Source organism: Vipera ursinii (assembly GCF_947247035.1).
Source record: "Vipera ursinii genome assembly, chromosome: 4".
Lineage (NCBI taxonomy): Eukaryota > Metazoa > Chordata > Lepidosauria > Squamata > Viperidae > Vipera > Vipera ursinii.
This window is the reverse complement of record NC_139514.1, coordinates 8,735,559-8,759,598: the sequence shown is the minus strand read 5'-3', so window position 1 is coordinate 8,759,598 and position 24,040 is coordinate 8,735,559. Positions and strand designations below refer to the sequence as shown.

Below are 24,040 nucleotides of genomic sequence, written 5' to 3'. Positions count from 1 at the left end.
CGGCAGTTTGGCAGTTTGAATCCCGAGTGCCGTGTAGCAGAGTGAGCGCCTGTTACTCGTCCCAGCTTCTGCCAACCTAGCAGTTCGAAAGCACGTAAAAAATGCAAGTAGAAAAATAGGGACCAGTCCGGTGGGAAGGTAACAGCGTTCCTTTGGCGTCTAGTCATGCCAGCCACATGACCACGGAGACATCCTCGGACAAGCGCTGGCTCTTTGGCTTTGAAACGGAGATGAGCACCGGCCCCTAGAGTGGGAAACTAGCACGCATGTGCGGGGGAACCTTTACCTTTACCTAATCCAAAGAACTCCGGCTCAAAGCCTTTGGAAAGAGTTCCTTAGCCTTTTGCAACAGCAGATAGGTGGACCCCCAACTTCCACAATTCTCATCTGGCATCGCCAATTACTATGCACCATATAAATCATGGGGAAGTCATACTCTCTATTAAATAACAGAATGGCAGAGTTGGAAGGGACCTTGGAAGTCTTCTAGTCCAACCTGCTGCTCAAACAGGAGACCCTACAGCAGGGTTCTTCAAACCTGGCCCTTTTGTGACTTGTGGACTTCAACTCCCAGAATTCCTCAGCCAGGCACGCTGCCTGAGGAATTCTGGGAGTTGAAGTCCACAAGTCACAAAAGGGCCAAGTTTGAAGAACCCTGGTCTAGACAAATGGTTGTCCAATCTCTTCCTTAAAAACCTCCAGTGTTGGAGTACCCATAACTTGTGAAGGCAAGCCATTCCACTGGTTGATTGTTCTCACTCTCAGGAAATTTCTCCTTAGTTTTAGGTTGCTTCTCTCCTTGATTAGTTTCCATCCATTGCTTCTTGTCCTGCCTTCAGGTGCTTTGGAGAATAGGTACACACACACACACACACACACACACACACACACACACACACACACACCTCTTTAATAAGAGAAATGAAAGTTCTTCTATGCCTAACAGGCTGGGGAGTTTGGCTTCCGTAACTGATGGGGGAATAAAAGTCTGCTGAATCTCATCAAAAGTTTTTAAGACGAGAAGGTTAAACTTATCACCCCTAAGGCTGATGTTGCTGAGGAATTGCCTTCTTGTAACATCATATAACCATGAGGCCAGCGTGCACCATTTCCCAGTTTTAATATTCTTACAAACCAACCAGATCTCTTCCAGGCAACTGAGAAGCAAAGCCCAAAGCTATCACTATTTTGCTTCCTGTTTGCCACCCAACTTTTCCCAATATATTCCACAGTAGCACTGCAGTTGACAACAGTGGACAACCATCTTGCATGAATGTGTCTGTCTCCTTGTGGTAATGTTTCTCAACTTTGTCAACTTTTAAGATATGTGGACTTCAACTCCCAGAATTCTCAGCCAGCTTGGATGTGTTGAGGGTGTCTTGAATGCCCTTAATCCAAAATGCCAGCAAGACACTCCTCCGGTTGGCTGAAGGTAAAGGTTCCCCCGCACATGCGTGCTAGTCGTTTCCAACTCTAGGGGCCGGTGCTCATCTCCATTTCAAAGCCGAAGAGCCGCTTGTCCGAAGACGTCTCCATGGTCATGTGGCCAGCATGACTAGACGCCAAAGGCGCACAGAACGCTGTTACCTTCCCACCGGAGTGGTCCCTATTTTTCTACTTGCGTTTTTACGTGCTTTCGAACTGCTAGGTTGGCAGAAGCTGGGATGAGTAACAGGCGCTCACTCTGCTACATGGCAGTTGGGATTCGACCCGCCAAACTGCCGACCTTCTGATCGACAAGCTCAGCGTCCTAACCTACTGAGCCACCACGTCCCTTCTGGTTGGCTAGACCTCATCAAAAGAAGTATGTCTACAAAGCAGGGTTTCCCAATCTTGTCCCAAAGGTGCTTTTTGAAGAGGCAACTGGACTTCTTTTGTTTTTCCTTGAAGACGTTTCGCTTCTCATCCAAGAAGCTTTTTCAGTTTCTGACTGAAACTTCTTAGATGAGAAGTGAAAGATCTTCAAGGAAAAACAAACAAAGTCCAGTTGTCTCTGGAAAAAGCACCTTTGGGACAACCATGATCTGGAAAATCTCCATAGACCTTTTCCAATCTTGGCAACTTTAAGGTGCATAGTGAGAAGAAGGGAAGGAAGGAAGGAAGGAAGGAAGGAAGGAAGGAAGGAAGGAAGGAAGGAAGGAAGGAAGGAAGGAAGGAAGGAAGGAAGGACATGTCATCTACTATGCCCTCCAAAATTTGTTTATTTGCTTTGTTTGATTTGATTTAATGCTGACTAATTCCAAATGCTTCCCGGAGGCTCCTAGCATAGTTATATAAACATAACCAGGGAGTTTTAAGTGTGCATCTCTGTCTTTGTATTTGCACAAGAATTCTTTTTGTCTTTTTCCTGAATTTGATTGACAGGGGTCATTAGGAAACTGCATGTAGAGGTGGTGAACATCCAGGTGTTGATTGTCTGAATAGATTAGAGGCAGATAACTTTGGAATTATTTTGTTATTCTTTCCATTCCGTTGTTGGCATCTCCATGCTGTATTTTTCCCAACCTGGGCATCGGAAATTGGCAGTGAAGCCGGCTTTATCAATATTCAGAAGAATGGCATGATTGAAAATTGGCATTTGGACCTCAAGGTCAAAAGAGAGCAAAGTTCACCCCACAGGCTTGGCCTCCCTCCCCACTGACGCAGGAACCCTTCCCAATCCAGATTTGCTGGACTTAAAAAAGTGACATCAGGAAATAATCACAGGAAAACGGATGCCTTACGGCTAGCCATGTTTCCTTTGGCATCAGCAAGCCATTGGGATGCAGCCTCCAGAATTTTCTCATCCTAGAAATCAGTAAAAAAATAAAAAAGGCTATTAGGGAATAATCATCATTGCTGACTAAGAAATCTCTAGCGGCACAGCTAAATGTTTTTTGTTTCAGAGCCAGCTCTGAAAGGAAGGCTGCAAGGGTGGGATTGCAGATTGATTTGCCGAAAAGCAGCTAGCTAGATAGGCCAGGGGTCCCCAACCCCAGGTCCGTGGACCAATACCGGGCCGCAGCATGACAGCAACCGGTCCACACAAAGAAGAAAAGCCCCATCCACAGGATGCAGGCAGCACAAAAAAACACACACCCTCCGGTCCGTGGAAGAACCTCTCTCCATGGAACCGGTCCCTGGTGTCCAAAAGGTTGGGGACTTCTGAGCTAGACAGTGGTCCGAAAGTTGAAGGATGGTAGATCCAGGTAAAAATTAAAAATTAAAATAAAATAAATAAAATCTTTATGGGAGACACGAATGACCGGTGGTCCAAAATGTCACCCAGTCTTCCATTCCAAATATCCAGCCCTCTTCTTTTCTAATTGTGTAAGTCAGCACAGAGGTTTTACAAGCAGTCCTCGACTTAACAACCATTTGTTTAGTGACCACTCGAACTTACAATGGCACTGCAAAAAAAGTGACGTGACTCTTTCCCCCGCTTACGACCATTGCAGCATCCCATGGTCACGTGGTCAATATTCGGTCACTTGGCAACTGGACAGTTGCAGTGTCCTGGGGGGAGGGGATCATGGGATCCTCATTTGTGACCCTCTGACCAGCAAAGTCCACTGGGAAGTCAGATTCCCTTAACAATCATGTCACTAGGTTAACAACTGCAGCGATTCCCTTAACAACAGTAAACAAGAAAGGTCATAAAATGAGGCAAAATTCACTTAACCAATGTTTCACTTATCAACAGAAATGTTGGGCTCCGTTGTGGTCATAGGTCGAAGACTACATGTTGCAAGAAACTGCGTAAACATGTTACTCAGTTAATAACTGCAGTGGTTCACTGCAGCAAAAAGGTCAGAAAATGGGGCAAAATTCTCTTAACAACTGTCTTGCCTAGCAATGGAAAAGTTGGGCTCAGTTGTGGTCATTGAGGACCACCTGTCCTATAAGCTTCTTTCAGATCAGTGGTGGGATTCAACTGGTTCGCACCGGTTCGGAAGAACCGGTAGCTAACTCTTACTGAGTTTGGAGAACCAGCTGAATGCACACTGCTTCTGGAAGTCCAGTCTAGGCCTCAGAGGCCTGGAGGAGGCCTTCCAGTCCTAGAATGGTCCACCAGAAGTGCATGGATTCCACTTCTGGAAGTCTGTTCTAGGCCTCGGAAGCCAGGATGCAGGCCTGGGCCTCCGAGGCCTAGAACGGACTTCCGTAAGTGGCATCCACGCACTTCCATTGGGCCATTCTAGGCCTGGAAGGCCTCCTCCAGGCCTCCGAAGCCTAGACTGGACTTCTGGAAGCACTGTGCATTAAGCTGGTTCTCCGAATTCAGCAAAATTTAGCTACCGGTTCTACTGAACCGGTGTGAACCGGCTGAATCCCACCACTGTATTTGGATCATGTGACCACGGGAATGCTGCAATGGTCGTAAGTATGAAATATGCACTGTGATCACCTTTTGTAAGCTTCCCAGCTGGCTTCTGACAAGCAGGCAATGCGGGGGGAGCCAGATTTGTTTTACGATCGTGTGATTCACTTAACAACTGCAGCTATTTGCTTAACAGCTGCAGCCAAAATGTTGTAAAATGGGACAAAACTGCTGCCTTGCTTAGCAACAGAAATTTGAGGTTCAATTGTGGTGGTAAATCAAGGACAGCCTATGTTAAGGATCTGGAGAGAATTCCAAAAATCCTGCAGACTTTCCTAGCCTAGTGCGGTTTGGCTGACTTATCAAATGTTGCACGTTTCTGAAGAACCTTTTAAACAAATAAATGTTAATGATTGTACTCTGGAGTTCCTGGCTCACCTTTTGCTATATTTGGCAAAAAAAAAAACAATTGTCATTTTCAGTAATTTTTTGCATTTCCTTGTCTCTGGAAGAAGGAAATTGCTTTCCTGGCAGATTTTGGTGACACAAACTCTTTCTCAGAGCCATTGCAGTGACTAAAAAGAGCAGATTGGGGACATTCCTGCCAAAAATAATATTGTTTTCATTTAATTATTGCAATCGGGAGAATCCAAAAAATGAAACACGCACATTATATAAAACATCCCATTTTGAGTGTCGCCAAGGGAGAATGCATGACTCATGGCCCCTACATAACAACAAACAAATTCAGCTATCTTAAATAGCATGAGAAGATATATTGGGGTGAGTTGGACAAAAATATTTTTTATTCAGGCTTGGCTTTCCTTTCTGTTCCTTGGAATAATTTTCCATATCTTTTTTTAAAAAATCTTTGCTATTAACGTAAAAGCACAATATATACATTTTCTCTCATTTCTAATTTTATTATCCCTGGAACTGTGTAGTAATCCAAATTCCAAGAATAAAATATGCTTTGGAGTGGATATTGACATCTTTATAGTAAGCGTACCTTTTCCCATGCTTGCACAATTGCGTAGTGCACAAAACTGGCACATTTGGTGCAAAGATATGCCAATGGATGTGAGGTGGGCAGCTATGCACAGTTCAGATCTCCTTTTCCACGTCTTTGATCCCAGATTTACTGCACAAATCCCTTCACCGTCATAACTTACTAACAGTCCTCTGTTTAATGATGGCACTTTTAGCCTTTTTAATCAAGGATGAGGTCAATACACAGAGAGTGAAACTGTGAGTGGGACTTAAATTTTAGTGTTTCCAAATGCATCTCAGAAGGGATTCAGTGGCTCAGTGGGTTAGGACGCTGAGCTTGTCAATCAGAAGGTCGGCAGTTTGGCGGGTCGAATCCCATGTGCCGCGTAACAGAGTGAGCGCCTGTTGCTCGTCCCAGCTTCTGCCAACCTAGCAGTTCGAAAGCACGTAAAAATGCAACTACAAAAATAGGGACCACTATGGTGGGAAGGTAAAAGTGTTCCGTGTGCCTTTGGCGTCTAGTCATGCCGGCCACATGACCACGGAGACGTCCTCGGACAAGCGCTGGCTCTTCGGCTTTGAAACGGAGATGAGCACCGGCCCCAAGAGTTGGAAATGACTAGCACGCATGTGCGGGGGAACCTTTACCTTTACCTTTACCTTTAAATGCATCTTACTGTGTATAGTTGGAAAAAGAATGAGAGCCATTTGGTCTAGTGCTTAAGGAACCAGGCTGGAAAGCAGGAGATCGTGAGTTCAAGTCTTACCTCAGGCATGAAAGCCAGCTGGGTGACTTTGGACCAATTACCAGGAGACGATGTGTTCTAGTCCCGCCTTAGGTATGAAAGCCTGCTGGGTGACTTTGGGCCAATCATCAGGAGATGGTACATTCTAGTCCGGCCTTAGGCATCAAAGCCAGCTGGTTGACTTTGGGCCAATCAGCAGGAGACAGTGAGTTCTAGTCCCGCCTTGGGCATGAAAGCCAGCTGGGTGACTTTTATTTTTTTATTTATTTATTTTAATTCCATTTATATCCCGCCCTTCTCCGAAGACTCCGGGCGGCTTACAAGCTTAGCAGTAGCCTTCATTCTATGTACATTCTAGTCCGGCCTTAGGCATCAAAGCCAGCTGGTTGACTTTGGGCCAATCACCAGGAGATGGTGAGTTCTAGTCCCACCTTAGGCATGAAAGCCACCTAGATGATCTTTGACCAGTCTCTCTCCCTCAGCCCACCCCACCCCACAGGGTTGCTGTTGTCCAGAAAATAGGAGGAGGAAGGTGTGTTGGATATGTTTACCACCTTGAGTTATTTGTAAAAATAATAAAGGCAGGATACAAATACATAAAATAAATAACTGAAATAAATAATGGACAAAATGACCTCTTGCCAAGATTCACATCAATTTGAAAAACACATTGCCTGCCACAAGTAGCACACTTTTGGATTAAAGGCCTTTAAAATAGCACTGACTTAGAATCAGTCACCAAGATTGATTCTTTTTAACAATCTAAATTTATTGTAGAAGCAGCACTGGGTTTTACCAGGAGCTTTCAACAGAGAGTCCTGAGACTAATTAATATAAGATACCATTCTACCAATGCTCCTGCATTCTGTTCAGTATGTTTGCTATTCCAGGTTGCTGGATTGCTCAAATCACATCTTCCTAGGCCAGGGGTCGGCAACCTGAAAAAGGAAAAGAGCCACTGGGAACCGGTTCCATCACACACACAAAAAAGTGGGAGCCGTGTGTGTGCGTCCATGCACGCGCATACGCAAAAAAGTTTTGCGCATGTGCAAAACGTTTTTTCTTGCGCAGGCGCGGATGCGCGCGGTTGCCATTTTTTTAATGTATGATGGAACCAGTTGCGTGACGGCGACGGCCCGTTTGCAGAGCTGCCACCTTCGGCAGCCTGCAAACCTGCCGCAGCAGCTTTCCCAAAGAGCGGCGCCGTTGTCCGTTCGCGCGGAGGTGCGCGCACACTTCTCGGAACGGGCAGTGGCGCCGCTTGTTGGGAAAGCTGCCACGGCCCGTTTGCAGGCTGCCGCCTTCCTCTGAAGGCGGCAGCTGTGTAAGCGGGCCGTGGCAGCTTTCCCAACGAGCGGCACCACTGCCTGTTCGGGCGGAGGTTTGGAGAGGTGCGCGTGCACCTCCGCCCATTCGCAGAGGTGCACGCGCACCGGGTGGCTGGGAGCCGCAGGAGACGGCTCAAAGAGCCGCATGCTGCTCCGGAGCCGCGGGTTGCCGACCTGTGTCCTAGGCCAGTGGTAGCAAACCTATGGCATGCGTGCCAGAGGCCGCAATCAGAGCCCTCTCTGTGGGCACGCGCGTCATGCCCTGGAGATGGCAATCGTCCCTCTTCAACCACCATACCCCCGCTAGGGACCTCGCTGAGGTCCCACGTGGCCTGATGCATCCCAACATGGCTGGTTTCCCTCCCCCTCCCATCCCTCCTGGCCTCGCATGCTCTCCTTTTCCCAGGCTAGACCCACTGCATAACCTCCTCAGCTGTCGGCTGCCCATCCAGCTCAGAGGACGCTTCTTTGAACTGCTGGCGGTGGGTTGCGGAGCCCCAGAGTGCGCTGGTTGAGGGGCCGTCAGGCTGCGGCTGCTGACGGACACCGTCGGCTCCCATGCGCTCACGGGCCTCTGTGTGCAGGGAGCCGATGGTGTCAGGCAGCCGCCACCACTGCAGCCCTTGCCTCGCCTTGCCCTGTAGCAATGGCACCCCCGCCCTGCCTTGCCTCATCTCACCTGCAGGATGAGCCTCCTGCCCACCACCCCACCTGCCAGAGACCCCCTGGATCTCCCCCAAAGATTTCCCTCTCCGCGAGCAACATCGAGGTGACCATGCCCACTTTGGCCACACCCACCCAGTGGGCCACGTCACCCAGCGATAAATAAGTGGGTGTTGGGTTGCAGTTTGGGCACTCGGTCTCTAAAAGGTTCGCCATCACTGGCCTAGGCTGTACATTATCTAGTGAACAATAATTACAGAATTCATTGTTGGTTTGTGTTCAGCTACTTTGCTTTAAACTGATCTTCTACACAACTGCAAATTTAAAGTGAACATGGAAGGTGAGATCAATTGCACTCATTAAGCTATTCTTTACAACATCTCTTTATTTTGAAGAGTTTACCAATTAGAAAATTAGTACATGTAGTCCTCAACTTACAGCCATCTGTTTAGTGACTGTTCTAAGTTACAACATCACTGAAAAAAGTGACTTATCGCATGACCGTTGCAGCATCCCCATAGTCATTTGATCAAAATTCAGACACTTGGCAGCTGACTCATATTTATGACGGTTGCAGTGTCCCTGGGTCATGTGATTTCCCTTTGTGACCTTCCGGCAGGCAAAGTCAGTGGAGGAGCCAGATTCACTTAACCACGTTACTAACTAAACAACTGCAGTGATTCACTTAACCGCTGTGGCAAGAGAGGTCATAAAACGGGGCAAAACTCGCTTAACAACTATCTCGCTTAACCACATACATTTTGCAATCAATTTTGGTCGTAAGTTGAGGACTACCTGCAATACTTTTTTTTCCTTTTAAGGGAGTGGTTCTGTTCCATTGTTTTAACACACCCATCCTCTCTTCCATCCCTTCCAGGGTATGGCCTTCACCCTTGAAGAGAGGCTCCAGCTGGGAATACACGGTCTTCTTCCGCCTTGCTTCCTGAGCCAAGATGTCCAAGTTCTCCGGGTCCTCAAAAGCTACGAGACCAAATCCAATGATCTAGACAAGTGAGCAGATGTGAGCTGGGGATGCCTGCACAAATCATATAGTTAGAACTAGATGCTCTGAAACTTGGATTTTGACTCTTTGGGGTTGCTTTCTTTGGCTGCCTTCTGTGGTTGCGAAGAATCTGCCAATTTGCTGGCATCTTGCTGTGCATTTTATCCTAGGAGGCTAGCTGTTCCCAGATCAGTCTCGTAATGTCTATGCTAGCTTTGTTTCCAGCTCCTATTAAGGTATCCATCCAACAGAAATAGTAAACTGACCCCAGCTATCCCCACTGTGTTCAGACATTTTCCCACATAGATAAGGACTTCCTTGAACTGTTACTATGACATGACCTCTCGTAGTCTCTTCTTTGACCCAATATTCTTCTCCATGCTGTAGACGTGGCCGACGTGGTTGAACTTTTCAAAGGACTGTAGGATCTTTTTTTTAATGTAGCATCCCTACAGCATTTGTAAAAGGAAGTGCACACACCCTTCCTCCCTAAAACATATAAAGAATGGTCGCTGGAGTTGGGTATGTCTAGTTTAATGAAAAGAAGGACGAGGGGTGACATGATAGCAGTCTTCCAGTATCTGAGGGGCTGCCACAAGGAAGAGGGGGGGGGGTCAACCTATTTTCCAGAGCAACCTATTTTCCAGAAGGCAAGACAAGAAGCAACGGATGGAAACTAATCAAGGAGAGAAGCAACCTAGAACTAAGGAGAAATTTCCTCACAGTTAGAACAATTAACCAGTGGAACGACTGGTTTTTAAGAAGAGATTGGACAACTGCTTGTCTGAAATGGTATAGGGCAGACATGTCAAACACAAGGCCCAGGGGCCGGATCCGGCCTGCGAAGTGGTTTCATGTGGCCCGCAAAGCCATCCTGGAAACAGTGAGGGAACGGCCCCCACTGCCTTGGCCCTGGCCCAGAGACCCTCCTCCTGCCAGAGACCCTCAGATCTGTCCCACTCCTGCCCAGGCCCCCATAGGCACCCTTCATGTGAACGTTGTAGAGCTGGCCACGCCCACCCAGTAGGCCATACGTGCTCTAGCCACGCCCACTCAGTAGGCCACGCCCACCCAGGCCACACCCACCTGGCCCCCTGAGGGCAACTGCAATGCTAATGCGGCCCTCAATGAAATTGAATTTGACACCTCTGGTATAGGGTTTCCTGCCTGACCAGGTGTTGGACTAGAAGACCTCCAAGGTCCCTTCCAACGCAGTTATTCTGTTTTATTCCCTGCTGGTCTTTGGGGGGAAAAAACTGAAAAAACACCAAGTCTATCACAAAACATCAACTTTATGCATTGTATTATTTTATTTGTAAAATTTATTAGCTTTCCTTCTTGCCACATGGCAACTCTGGGCAGCTTACAATATTAAAAGATAAAACTGTATAAATTCTAATCATAGAAATACTATAAAAAAATCAACCTAGCTAAAACAAATGGGCAGAGAGGGAGTATGCTGAGGAGGGGAGAGGGTGGGGAACTAAAAAAAACAATGCAAAATAACAATGTCTCTTGTTTTCTATCATTTATTCCTCCATGGTTACTATTCTGGGTACTACACAGTACAATCTACTATTTTTCAGTGTTAATGGGAAAAAGATGGGAGCTATTTCACCGTGAATCGTAGCCTAAAGCATTAGGATAAAATCCAGTTTTAATCCTCCTCTAAATAAATTTATTAAAACCGATGGCAGTAATTTAAAAATCAGGAGCTGAACAAATGCTTCTTTATCTCCTTCCCTTCGCTTTTAGTGAAAAAACTCTGCCTTCTTTGGGAAGAACTTTATAGTCTGGTCTCAAATATTCCATTCTTGGGATGGTGTCTGAGTAAGTGGTAACTTTGCACGTTCAAATAAACGTGGATGAAACTGACTTTCTGGAGACATTTCAATCAGAGTTTCATCTGGGATTTAAGTCCTCGACCTACAACCTTCATTTAGTGGCCATTCAGAGTTACAACGGCGTTGAAAAAAGTGACATGACCGCTTTTCACACTTTCGACCGTTGCAGCATCCCCGTGATCACGTGAACAAAATTCAGATGCTTGGCAACTGACTCCTATTTATGACGGTCGCGGTGTCCCGTGGTCATGTGACCCCCTTTTGTGTCCTTCTGACAAGCAAAGTCAAGGGAGGAGCCAGGTTCTCTTAGCAACCGTGTTACTAACTTAATAACTACCGAGATTCACGTAACAACTGTGGCAAGAAAGGTCACAAACGGGGCAAAAGTGTCTTGTTTAGCAAAGGAAGTGTTGGGCTCAATTACAGTCATAAGTGGAGGACTACCTGTAATACTGCTTTCTCATATTGTTGGGTAATCCCATTCCAAAAAGCTAAATGAAAGGAATGCTGACCTTGCATATCTCAGCAACTTTCAGTATGTTTAATGTCTTTTTGTAGTAATCCTGGTTTTCGGATATGTCGAGAAGATGCTTCTGTGGAAACTATTTTTCACCACTTAACTCAGGGGTCCCCAACTTGTGGGCCGTAGCCCACTACCGGGCTGTGGCCTCATGGCCACCAGACCGCATGAAAGGATGGCCAGTGCACTCATGTGTGGGTGTGCACTCAGCCCCCCACACACACTCACGTTAGTGCTGGTGTAAGTGTCCCTCAGCGCTAACGCCACCCCGAATATCCTGCCGGCGCTAGCACCACCCTGCCCTGAACATGCTAACAGTACTAGCGCTACCCCGAGCATCCCGCTGGCGCTAGCGCTGCCCCATTTGTGGCAGTCGCGTTCGCACAGCCCCGTTTGTGCTCATGCATGCTCTCGCACGTGGCCCTGTTTGTGTGTACGCATGCTCTCGTGTGCGGCCAGTGGTGGGATTCAGCCGGTTTGCACCAGTTCGGCAGAACCGGCAGCTAATTTTTTGTTGCCCAGGTCCAGAATGGACTTCTAGAAGTGGCATCCACACAGAGAACCGGTTGTTCACGTATTTGAATCCCACCACTGCATGCGGCCCATTTGTGCACTCACATGTGTGTAATGGTGCCTGCCTCCCTTTCCGGGCCACCAAACCAAAAAGGTTGGGGACCTCTGACTTTAACTGATTTACTGTTGGTGTCCCTACGTTGTTTAACCATTACGTGAAACCTCAGGATGAAGTCACTTGGAGCACTGGAGTGAGGTATATTATCAGTGATTAGATCCAGGTCCCGATCTACCTTTTAACTCTTGAGTCAGAAGTTACTTTCATTCTTGCAGTTTGAACTCTTAAAGCATTCTTTTTTTATTGAAAAGTTTTATAAAAGTTACAATAAAATCCCCCAAACCAACCCACCCTAAACCGCCCCCCTCTCCCTCCCCCACTTCCCAGAGCTGAGTACAGGGTTACAAATATAATAATCATAATCTAACTAACATTAACCAACTATATAAATAACCAAGTTCATAATGCGCTTTAACTCCCCTTTAGCATATATACATAATAATAATAAACAAATTAATATCCAAGTTATTAAACAATACAATATCCAAGTTATTAAACAATACTAATACTAATAATACCATCTACTTAAAACTAATAAAAATACTATAATCAACTATTAATAATAATAACAATCTAAGATTTACTCATAGGCTAAATGGAACTTTTTAGTACCATATTTGTTCTGAATATAATCTGAACTCTTAAAGCATTCTTGATTCGCTGCCTAATCTCGGCAACTGGCTAGATGAGAACGAACGAATGAAATCTAGAAGAGAGAGAATTGCTGTTGTACCAAATAGGATTGTAGTTCTTCGGAAAGATCAGACTTGTGGTTTGGGAGCCTGACATCCATCTGTGTGGATCTGAAGGTAGCTGTGGTGACAAATACATTGGCAAAGCCAGGTCCAGTGCACCAAATTCCCACCCTTCCTGATGTCTATGGAGATTTTCAATCCTCCAGGTCAGGGGTCTTCAAACTTGGCCCTTTTATGACTTGTGGACTTCAACTCCCAGGATTCCTCAGCCAGGTACGCTGGCTGAGGAATTCTGGGAGTTGAAGTCCACAAGTCATAAAAAGGCCAAGTTTGAAGACACCTGCTCCAGGTCATGGTTGCCCCAAAGGGGCTTTTCCAAAAGGCAATTGGACTTTGGTTTGGTTTTTTTTTTCCTTGAAAACATTTCCCTTCTCATTCACGAAGCTTCTCCGGTTCTTCGGAAAGCTTCTTGGATGAGAAGTGGAACATTTTCAAGGGAAAAAAAAAAACCTTTAGAAAGTCCAGTTGCCTTTTGGAAAAGCCCCCTTTGGAATGCTTCAAGAGTTCAGATTAAATAATAAATAAATAATAAATAAAATTTTATCCTGTGCCGAAATGGACAGGTTAACTCTAGAGATTAAAAATAAAACTGAAACAGAGTATTATGAAATTTGGCAAAATTTGTATGACTGGTTAGCGATAAGGAGGATTGCTGAGATGGCTATCGATTGATTAGTTGATAACTAGCACCTCTATCAGGACACAACTGAAAGATATGTAAATACAACGTTGACGACTGAAAGATGGTTTACCAAAAAATTTACAGGTGTTATATGTACAGTTTGTTATACTCTTGTCCTGTCATAGAATGTATTTTAAGTTTTTGTTTTTTCTTTCTGTAACATCAGGTAATACTAATAGCAGTGTTGTAGCCAGGGAAGTTGAGTCATGTCCACTTTTGTTTTTAAATGTACATTTAATAAAATTTTCTAATAAAAAAAATTCAAATTGCAAGAATTAAAGAAGCCTCAAGGGTTTGGAAAAAAAAAGGTAGGGAGAAATGGACCTGGATGATAATCACTGATAATATTCTCAACTCCAGAGTTCCAAGTGACTTTGGGACAGCCCTTCTTGATCTCACTGGGTTTAACAGCAGTTATCCATGCCCTGATTACAATTGCTTTGGATCTGAATAGTTAAACTGCCATAGATCCCTGCCACATATCCCCAATAAGATCCTTAATAAAAACCATGGGAGACTCTTGTTGACTTGGTTGAAGCTTTTTCAGATCAAAGTACAATGCTCAACTACTGGAGAGCCATCTGTCTGAAATGGTATAGGGTTTTCTGCCTGAGCAGGGGGTTGGACTAGATGACCTCCATGGTGTCTTCCAACATTGTTGTTGTTGTTGTTGATCATTGCACAGTCAGCCAGATGTTCAGACTGGATTCGGCATTTTTGTCTACCTATTGAGTCCTTACCAAGGACCTGGGATAGGCAGATGTGGATGTCTGATGGTGTTACAGATCACGTCACAGGATGGAAGCAGTTCCTAGTAAGGCCGCCTTTTGCAATTGACTAATGGCGAATTTGTCAATGCCGATGATGGTGTTCAAATGGTGCTCCAGTTGTTTTGGGATTGCACCCAAGGCACCTATTCCTATTGGTACTACCCTTGCTTGCCTTTGCCACGGTACTATTATTATTATTATTATTATTATTATTATTATTATTATTATTATTATTATTAATCTCTTCCTTTCCTTCTGTCTTTTTTTCAGATACATCATCCTCATGACTCTACAGGACAGAAATGAGAAACTGTTTTACCGCGTGCTCACATCTGACATAGAAAGATTCATGCCCATTGTGTATACTCCGACTGTTGGATTAGCTTGCCAGTTGTACGGCCTAGCCTTCAGACGGCCTCGGTGAGTGGGTAGAATTATTTCTATTCTCCTTCCGCTGGGTTGCTTCTCACTCAAAGCTTCTCTTTGGCATTAAATGTTCCCTTTCTAATTGCTACCTCTCTTTCCCCTGGGTGGTCTCCACAAGAAGGAAAACTCACCATATCTTGATGCAATGGTCCAATAACTTGGTGCGCATTGGTATTCCTGTAATGACAAATGTGGAAAGTCTTCCAAGCTGAACAAAAGCAGATTTGTTAGGGAACAGTACAGCACAGTTCGCTCTGCCTGAGGTTAATCACAAAATGTAACCCTAATTCTCATTAAATTTCTTCCATCAAATCTATAACTTTTAAATTTCTAATAGTCTTGCATGGTAACCACTAGTAATATCTGTAGTTATCCTTCCTACCTTCCTTCGTTCCTTCCTTCCTTCCATCGTTCCTTCCTTCCTTCTCTTTCCTTCCTTCCTTCCTGCCAGCCTGCCTGCATACCCCTTCCTTCCTTCCTTCCTTCCTTCCTTCCTTCCTTCCTGCCTGCCTGCCTGCCTACCTGCCTACTCCTTCCTTCCTGCTAAGAAGCACTTCCTTTTTCTATTCCCATATATTTTTAAAGTATGGAAACTTCTGCACTGACATCCCCCAAACAAATAAAAGAAGGTGAAAAAACAAAAAATCTAGCCAGCCCTCCTTCATCCCATCTATTTTTTGCTTCAAACTCTCCCTGCTCCTTAGGGGTCATTCCGTTTTTGCACCCCTGATTTCAGTCCTGAAGGATTGGTAGAAAATTGGTAAAGGTAAAGGTAAAGGTTCCCCCGCACATGCGTGCTAGTCATTTCCGACTCTAGGGGCCGGTGCTCATCTCCGTTTCAAAGCCAAAGAGCCAGCGTTTGTCCGAGGACGTCTCCGTGGTCATGTGGCCGGCATGACTAGACGCCAAAGGCGCACAGAACGCTGTTACCTTCCCACCGGAGTGGTCCCTATTTTTCTACTTGCATTTTTATGTGCTTTCGAACTGCTAGGTTGGCAGAAGCTGGGACGAGTAACAGGCACTCACTCTGCTACGTGGCACTCGGGATTCGACCCGCCAAACTGCCGACCTTCTGATCGACAAGCTCAGCATCCTAACCTACTGAGCCACCACGTCCCTAGAAAATTGGTAGGGCATCATAGATAGGAGAATAAAGGAGAATATTTATAGCTCAGGGTTGAAATGAGGAGTCCTTGGTGCTGTCTGAGCTTGGTTGTTTTCTTGTAGGCGTTTCAGTAACCTCAGCCTTGCCTAGCCTAGCCCTGATAATGTTACCTGGTTGGGTCATGAAATGTCTGCAAGAAAGAAACAAAAGAACAAGCTCAGAGAGCAACAAGGACCCCGCATTTCAGCCCTGAGCTACCAAAGTTCAGGTAACTCAACAGTAGCATATAGAGAGCATCAGAAGTGGGAAATTCAAAGTACCACCAAAAGCTAGTCGTTTTTTAATTTTTTATTTAGTCTTGGTTATCAACTTGACTAACTGGTTAAGTCATTCTCCTTTATAGGGCTCCTAGTTTGGTCCTAGTGTACTAGTTTGGGCAATGAAACGTCTGCAAGGAAACAAGCCAACTCAGAGAGCACCGAGGACCTCTTCATTTCAACCCTGAGCTATAAATTTATCGGTGCATCCTAGATAAATTATGTCTGATTCAGGGTTTGGTTGCATGATCTATTCATGGTCCCAGTTTGCTATTTCAAATACATTATAGGTGGTCTTCCCTTGTTCGGATGCAGCCAGGGATAAGTTGGCATCAAAATCTTCCTGGTGCCGATAATATCCAGCTGCTTTTCCCCCTGTGCTAGGGAAATGAGGTTGTGTGTTCCACCTGTCCTTTTATAAAAAGTTTTTCTTTCGGCCATCCAATGGGAAGTTGGCCCTGCTTCCATCCCAGACCTTAAATGAGAAGGCTTCAAATTGCATTTGACTTTCTAATTCACAAAGGAAACCAAACCTTTTGTAAACGCTCTGTAAATATTTACAGACAAGTTCCAATCCCCTTTGAAGCTGTATTCCACTGCACATTTTTTCAATTATCTCTTTCTCTCTCAATCTCCACCCCTTGGAAGGTTTATTATTATTATTTTACTATTATTAAAAGTGATGAATATCACATGGGGAATAACATTCTTCCTTGCAAAAAGCAGTTCTTTTTCCTCTTTGGAAAAAGTCAGACTGAGTAGGCAGGCCATAGCCTTTTAACCCTTGTTCATCACAGTTCATAAATCAGGTGTTGTCCCTTGAGCTTCTCTGCTTCCTTGAAAAAAAAAGGCTTTTTACATTCCTGGCCAAGGAATAAGAGAATAGCACACATGGTCCTAAGGCAGTTTGTTTTATCTTCAGGGGAAAAAAAACTCCTGTACAGTAACAACTTGGAAACAAGAGACTCTTTGTAGCTCAAGGCTGAACTGCAGAGTCCTTGGTACTTTCTAAGTTTGGTTGTTTTCTTGCAGACGTTTTATTACCAGACTTGGTAACATCATCAGTGCTAGGAGTCTAGTCTGCTAGCACTGATGATATTACCTAGTTTGGTAATGAAGCATCTCCAAGAAAACCACCAAGCTCAGAGAGCACCAAGGACTCCAGAACTTGGAAACAGCTAGCAAAACATGTCTTTTTTTTCTGCTGTTTCCTCAAGACGTTGTTTCAATCCCTAGTGCATGAGTGAGAAATCTTGTTGTCCTTAGAGCAGGGGTGTCAAACTGCCGGGCCGCGGGCTGGACGCATCGTGACAAAACCGCACCCATCCCATTGCCGGCAATGGGGAAAAAGCTCTGATACGTCGCGCAACGTCACATGACGTCATGAGTTTGACATGTCTGCCTTAGAGGAAGAAGAGATAACCTTTATTGTCATTTTTTTTTACTGTGGGCACAACGGCACACATCAAAAATGAAATTTAATTACCCGCTGTCAGAGTGAATACATACATCACACACACACCTAAACATACTATGTACAACATATGTATAGAAACACACCCCTTTTGTTGTTAGCTGCGAAGTCATGTCCGACCCATCGCGACCCTATGGACAACATTCCTCCAGGCCTTCCTGTCCTCTACCATCTTCTGGAGTCCATTTAAGCTCACGCCTACTGCTTCAGTGACTCCATCCAGCCACCTCATTCTCTGTCGTCCCCTTCTTCTATTGCCCTCGATCTTCCCCAGCATGAGGCTCTTCTCCAGGGAGTCCTTCCTTCTCATTAGGTGGCCAAAGTACTTGAGTTTTAGCTTCAGGATCTGGCCTTCTAAAGAGCAGTCAGGATTGATCTCCTCTAGGACTGACCGGTTTGATCGCCTTGCAGTCCAAGGGACTCGCAGGAGTCTTCTCCAGCACCACAGTTCAAAGGCCTCAGTTCTTTGGCGCTCAGCCTTTCTTATGGTCCAACTTTCACTACCATACATTGCAACTGGAAAGACCATAGCCTTGACTATACGCACTTTTGTTGACAGGGTGATGTCTCTGCTTTTTAGTGTGCTGTCTAGATTTGCCATGGCTTTCCTCCCCAGGAGCAAGCGTCTTTTAATTTCTTGGCTACAGTCCCCATCTGCAGTGATCTTGGAGCCCAGGAAAATAAAATCTGTCACTACCTCCATTTCTTCCCCATCTATTTGCCAGGAATTGAGAGGGCCAGATGCCATGATCTTGGTTTTCTTAATGTTAAGTTTCAACCCAAGTTTTGCACTCTCCTTCTTCACCTGCAACAAGAGGCTCTTTAGTTCTTCTTCACTTTCTGCCATTAGAGTGGTATCATCTGCGTATCTTAGGTTGTTGATATTTCTTCCGGCAATCTTAATTCCAACTTTTGATTCATCTAGCCCTGCCTTTCTCATGATGTGCTCTGCATATAAGTTAAATAGGCAGGGCGACAGTATACAGCCTTGCCGGACTCCTTTCCCAATTTTGAACCAATCAGTGGTTCCATGTCCAGTTCTCACTGTTGCTTCTTGACCCGCATATAGGTTTCTCAAGAGACCAATAAGATGGTCTGGTACTCCCATCTCTTTAAGAACTTGCCACAGTTTGTTATGATCCACACAATCAAAGGCTTTAGCATAGTCAATGAAGCAGAAGTAGATGTTTTTCTGGAACTCCCTAGCTTTCTCCATGATCCAGCGTATGTTGGCAATTTGATCTCTAGTTCCTCTGCCTCTTCGAAATCCTGCCTGCACTTCTGGTAGTTCTCGATCCACATACTGCTGAAGTCTAGCTTGTAGGATTTTAAGCATGACTTTACTAGCATGAGAAATGAGTGCAATGGTGCGATAGTTTGAACATTCTTTGGCACTGCCTTTCTTAGGAATTGGAATGTAAACTGATCTTTTCCAATCCTGTGGCCACTGTTGAGTTTTCCAAATTTGCTGGCAAATTGAGTGTAGCACTTTTACTGCATTGTCTTTTAAGATTTTGAATAGCTCAGCTGGAATACTGTCACCTCCACTAGCTTTGTTGTTGCTCAGCTTTTCTAAGGCCCACTTCACTTCACATTCTAGGATGTCTGGCTCGAGGTCAGTGACCACCTCATTGTGATTATCAGGGACGTTAAGCTCATTCTTGTATAGTTCTTCTGTGTAATTTTGCCACCTCTTCTTAATCTCTTCTGCCTCTGTTAGGTCCCTGCCATTTTGGTTCTTTATCATGCCCATTTTTGCATTAAACGTTCCCTTCATTTCTCCAATTTTCTTGAAAAGATCTCTGGTCCTCCCTATTCTATTGTTTTCTTCTATTTCTTTGCACTGTTCATTTAAGAAGGCATTCTTATCTCTTCTAGCTATTCTCTGGAATTCTGCATTCAATTGGGTGTATCTTTCTTTTTCTCCCTTGCCTTTCGCTTCCCTCCTTTCCTCAGCTATTTGCAAAGCTTCCTCAGACAGCCATTTTGCTTTCTTGCATTTCTTTTTCTTTGGGATGGTTTTGGTTGCTACCTGTTGTACAATGTCACGAACCTCTGTCCATAGTTCTTCAGGCACTCTGTCTATCAGATCTAATTCCTTAAATCTATTTGTCACCTCTACTGTATATTCAACAGGGATATGATTTAATTCATACCTGACTGGCCTAGTGCTTTTCCCTACTTTCTTCAGTTTAAGCCTAAACTTTGCAAGGAGAAGCTCATGGTCTGAGCCACAGTCAGCTCCTGGTCTTGTTTTTACTGACTGTATAGAGCTTCTCCATCTTTGGCTGCAGAGCATATAGTCAATCTGATTTCTGTGTTGACCATCTGGTGATGTCCATGTGTAGAGCCGTCTCTTGGGTTGTTGGAAAAGAGTGTTTGCTATGACCATCGTATTCTCTTGACAGAATTCTATCAGCCTGTGCCCTGCTTCATTTTGCACTCCAAGGCCAAACTTGCCTGTTATTCCAGTTATCTTTTGGCTTCCTACTTTAGCATTCCAATCCCCCATGATGATAAGAACATCATTTTTTGGTGTTAGTTCTATAAGGTGCTGTAGTGCTTCATAGAACTGGTCAATTTCATCCTCTTCAGCACTGGTGGTTGGGGCATAGACTTGGACTACTGTGATATTGAATGGTTTGCCTTGGATTCGAACTGAGATCATTCTGTCATTTTGAGGATTGTATCCCAGTATTGCTTTTCCTACTCTTTTATTGACTATGAAGGCTACTCCATTTCTTCTGAAGGATTCTTGCCCACAGTAGTATACCTGATGGTCATCTGAATTAAATTCACCCATTCCTGTCCATTTTAGTTCGCTGATACCTAAGATGTCAATGTTCAGTCTTGTCATCTCTTGTTTGACCACGTCCAGTTTTCCTTGATTCATGGATCTTACATTCCAGGTTCCTATGGAGAAAAAATCTTTACAGCATCGGACTTTCCTTTCACCACCAGACACATCCACAGCTGAGCGTCCTTTTGGCTTTGGCCCAGTCACTTCATTCTTTCTGGCGCTACTAGTACTAGCCCTCTGCTCTTCCCCAGTAGCATATTGGACGCCTTCCAACCTGAGGGGCTCATCTTCCAGCGTCATATCGTTTTGCCTTTTGGTACTGTCCATAGGGTTTTCATGGCAAAGATACTGGAGTGGGTTGCCATTTCCTTCTCCAGTGGATCACGTTTTGTCAGAACTCTCTGCTATGACCTGTCCGTCTTGGGTGGCCCTGCACGGCATAGCTCATAGCTTCATTGAATTACGCAAGCCCCTTCGCCACAACAAGGCAGTAATCCATGAAGGGGACACCCCTACATATACATAAGAAATATTAAACACTGTCCATTTTGAACATATAACGGAAGGAGGAAGCTTTAGAGTTCACAAGTTTAATGCTGTATGGCTGAATCTGGATGTTCTGCTTCGGATACCACGAAGCCCCCTCCTCCCAGAAGGTAACAAGGAAAACAGGTCGTGAAGAGGATGTGTAGAGTCCCAGATAATCTTATGGACCCTGCTCAAGCAATGCTTCTGTGCCATGTCCTGTATGGGAGGGAGGGAACTGCCAATGATCTTTTCGGCCATCCTGTCAGGACCCACCCCAATCTACCTCTTAGGAAAACAAAAACTCTTGGAGTCAGTTCTAGTCCAAAAGGAATTTTTACTAGGACATGTTTGGTTGTGGAAATACAAGACAGGACCTGTTATTGTTTTACAGATTGAAACTTTATAAAGAGTTCCCGGTTCAACCCCCCTTCCCTCAACCCCATTTGATCAGCCCCCCATCATTTACTTCGTGTCATCCCTTTCGTGGGAAAAAGTTCGTGGGAACTTTGGATCTTTACGGTTATTGCCTTCTTCCTTTACAGATTCAAATGGAGACACAGGCCAGACGCCTTCTTCCCTAACCCTCCCCTTTTTTCCCCCAGTTCAAAAGGTTTCCCTTGGTCTTTGAAATAACCTAAGGCAGGCTGAATCCACATCCACTCCTCCTTCCTCGGGAGATGGCAGAATCTGGGGGGGGGGATAATGTTTTACATACATTTATGAATGTGATATAAATGGATTCTGACACATCCTCACCACTCTCTGCACCGCCTTCCTGTCCAAAGTGGTGATGCTTCCAAACCAGACTATGACAGGATGCTCTCAATCATTTCGCTGTAGAAAGTGAAGCAGGTTAACATGGTTTTCTGAAACTCAGAAATGGAATCCCTGATTACTGGATGAAAGGCACTTTGGTATCATGACACATTGACTTTCACACTGCACATCAACCATAGGATAACAGAGTTGGAAGGGACCTTGAAGGTCTTAGTCCAACCCCCTAGGAGAGTCTATACTGTTTCAGACAAGCGGCTGTCCAGTCTCTTCTTAAAGCCTCCAGCGATGGGGCAATCACAACTTCTGAAGGCAAGCCGTTCCACTGGTTAATGGTTCTCGCCATTAGGATAATTAGCATTATAACCTGGTCTTCCAGAGTTTCTCCCTAGATATGCCGGATCTGTGACCTTCAGACTTTCATTGTCCATACAGCCTGAGAAGTCAATCCCAAGTTATTTAGATTCAGTTCAGGGACAATGCTTTAATGAAACTAGTTTTGAGGAAAAAAGTCAAAACATAAAAGGATTTGAATTTTTGTTGGAGGAAATCTAAACTATCTTCTTTGTTAATTCTCACACATTTTGTATGTAGAGCTTATGGACCAGAGCTTCTGTCCCACCCTTGGGTTGACAGGTCACACCTGAGTTAGTCCCTGATTCTGCATTGCCTCAAGAGACAAATACCTTGTGTGTCCAATCACACTTGATCAATAAAGACCTATTCTATTCTATTCTATTCTATTCTATTCTATTCTATTCTATTCTATTCTATTCTATTCTATTCTATTCTATTCACTCTACTCTACTCTACTCTACTCTACTCTGCTCTCTTCTATTCTATTCCACTCCATTCCATGTTCTGTTCTGTTCATTCTATTCCACCCCACCCCACCCCATCCCATCCCATCCCATCCCATCCCATCCCATCCCATTCCATTCTATTCTGATGAGTGAACAAATGAAGTCTCTTTTGTGTTAACATCAACTTTGGTGACTTCATTGTCACACATTTCTTATTGTTCAGCAGCTAAGTCATGTTGACCACTCACAAGCCTATGGACCATAGCACACCAGGCCCTCCTGTCCTCCCAGAGTTTGCCCACATTCATGTTCATTGCATCAATGACACAACCTAACCATCTCATCCTCTACCGTCCCCTTCTCCTTTCGCCTTCAGTGTTCCCAGCATCAGAGTCTTTTCCAAGAAGTTCTCTCTCCTTATTGGGTGGCCAGAGTATTTGAGCTTCAGCATTTGTCCATCCAAAGTACAGGGTTGATTTCTGCCTTTAGGATTGACTGATTGGATCTCCTTGTAGTCCAAGGGACTTCCAAGAGTCTTCTTCAACATCCACAATTTGAAAGCACATCGTCACATCTAGGTGCCTTTCTTGACAGTAGTTATCAAGGAAGATACCATTGCCTTATTTTATAATATAAAGAACGGTTGCTGGAATTGGGTATGTCTAGTTTAATGAAGAGAAGGACTAGGGGTGACATGATAGCAGCTCCAATATTTGAGGGGCTGTCATAAAGAAGAGCGAGTCAATCTACCCTCCAAAGCACCTGAAGGCAGGACAAGAAGCAACGGATGGAAACTAGTCAAGGAGAGAAGCAACCTAGAACTAAGGAGAAACTTCCTGACAGTTAGAACAATTAATCAGCAGAACAACCTGCCTCCAGAAGCAGTGAATGCTCCAACACTGGAAGTTTTTAAGAAGCGACTGGACAGCCATTTGTCTTAAATGGTAATAGGGTTTCCCGCCTGAGCAGGGGTTTGGACTAGATGACCTCCAAGGTCCCTTCCAACTTTATAATCATAATCATAATATATTTTAGCTTCCCAGCATAGCCTAACCCTAGTATTTCCTAGTAGTTCCCCCCAAATATCAAACGGTCCAACCATGTTTAGCTTTGGAGCTCAGAAAACATGAGTTACCTACTAAGCATAAATTGAAAAGCACTTCAAGAAAGGAAAGAAACAACTTGGTTAATTCTGTTGTTTAGAACCTCTGTAACAGCCAAGTCTTTGCAATAAACAAATCTATAAAAATCAGAGATCAGTCACTCGTGGTAATTTCAACCATTGATTGGTTAATTATTTTCCCTGCTGAGATAAATCCCTTGCAGGCTCAAATGAAGTTGGATTGCCCAGTCTCTTTTGTAAAATGATGTGTTTGTTAGTTTAACATTTTCCCCAAAGAACTAATTTTAAATGTTTGATTTTTAAATTTCAAAGCCTAACACAGTTGCCACAGCAATAACAGAAATAGGATCTGCAAACCTAGCAGATGGCTGGGAGGTTCCTTAAAAAAGGATCTCAAGAGACATGCATCATATGCTGGAGTTATTTCTGGAAATAAAATGGTATATTCATTGCATTGA

General features: G+C 44.5%; 1 protein-coding gene across 1 annotated transcript in view; it reads left to right on the top strand.

Moving 5' to 3' along the window:
* The window catches only part of ME3 (malic enzyme 3), a 125,931-nt gene that overhangs the window by 41,615 nt on the left and 60,276 nt on the right, over nt 1-24,040 (top strand). Inside the window, exons 3-4 of the mRNA XM_083362128.1 lie at nt 8,905-9,038; nt 14,503-14,652. Coding sequence (XP_083218254.1) covers nt 8,905-9,038; nt 14,503-14,652 — 284 coding nt within the window. The remainder of the gene's footprint in view (nt 1-8,904; nt 9,039-14,502; nt 14,653-24,040) is intronic.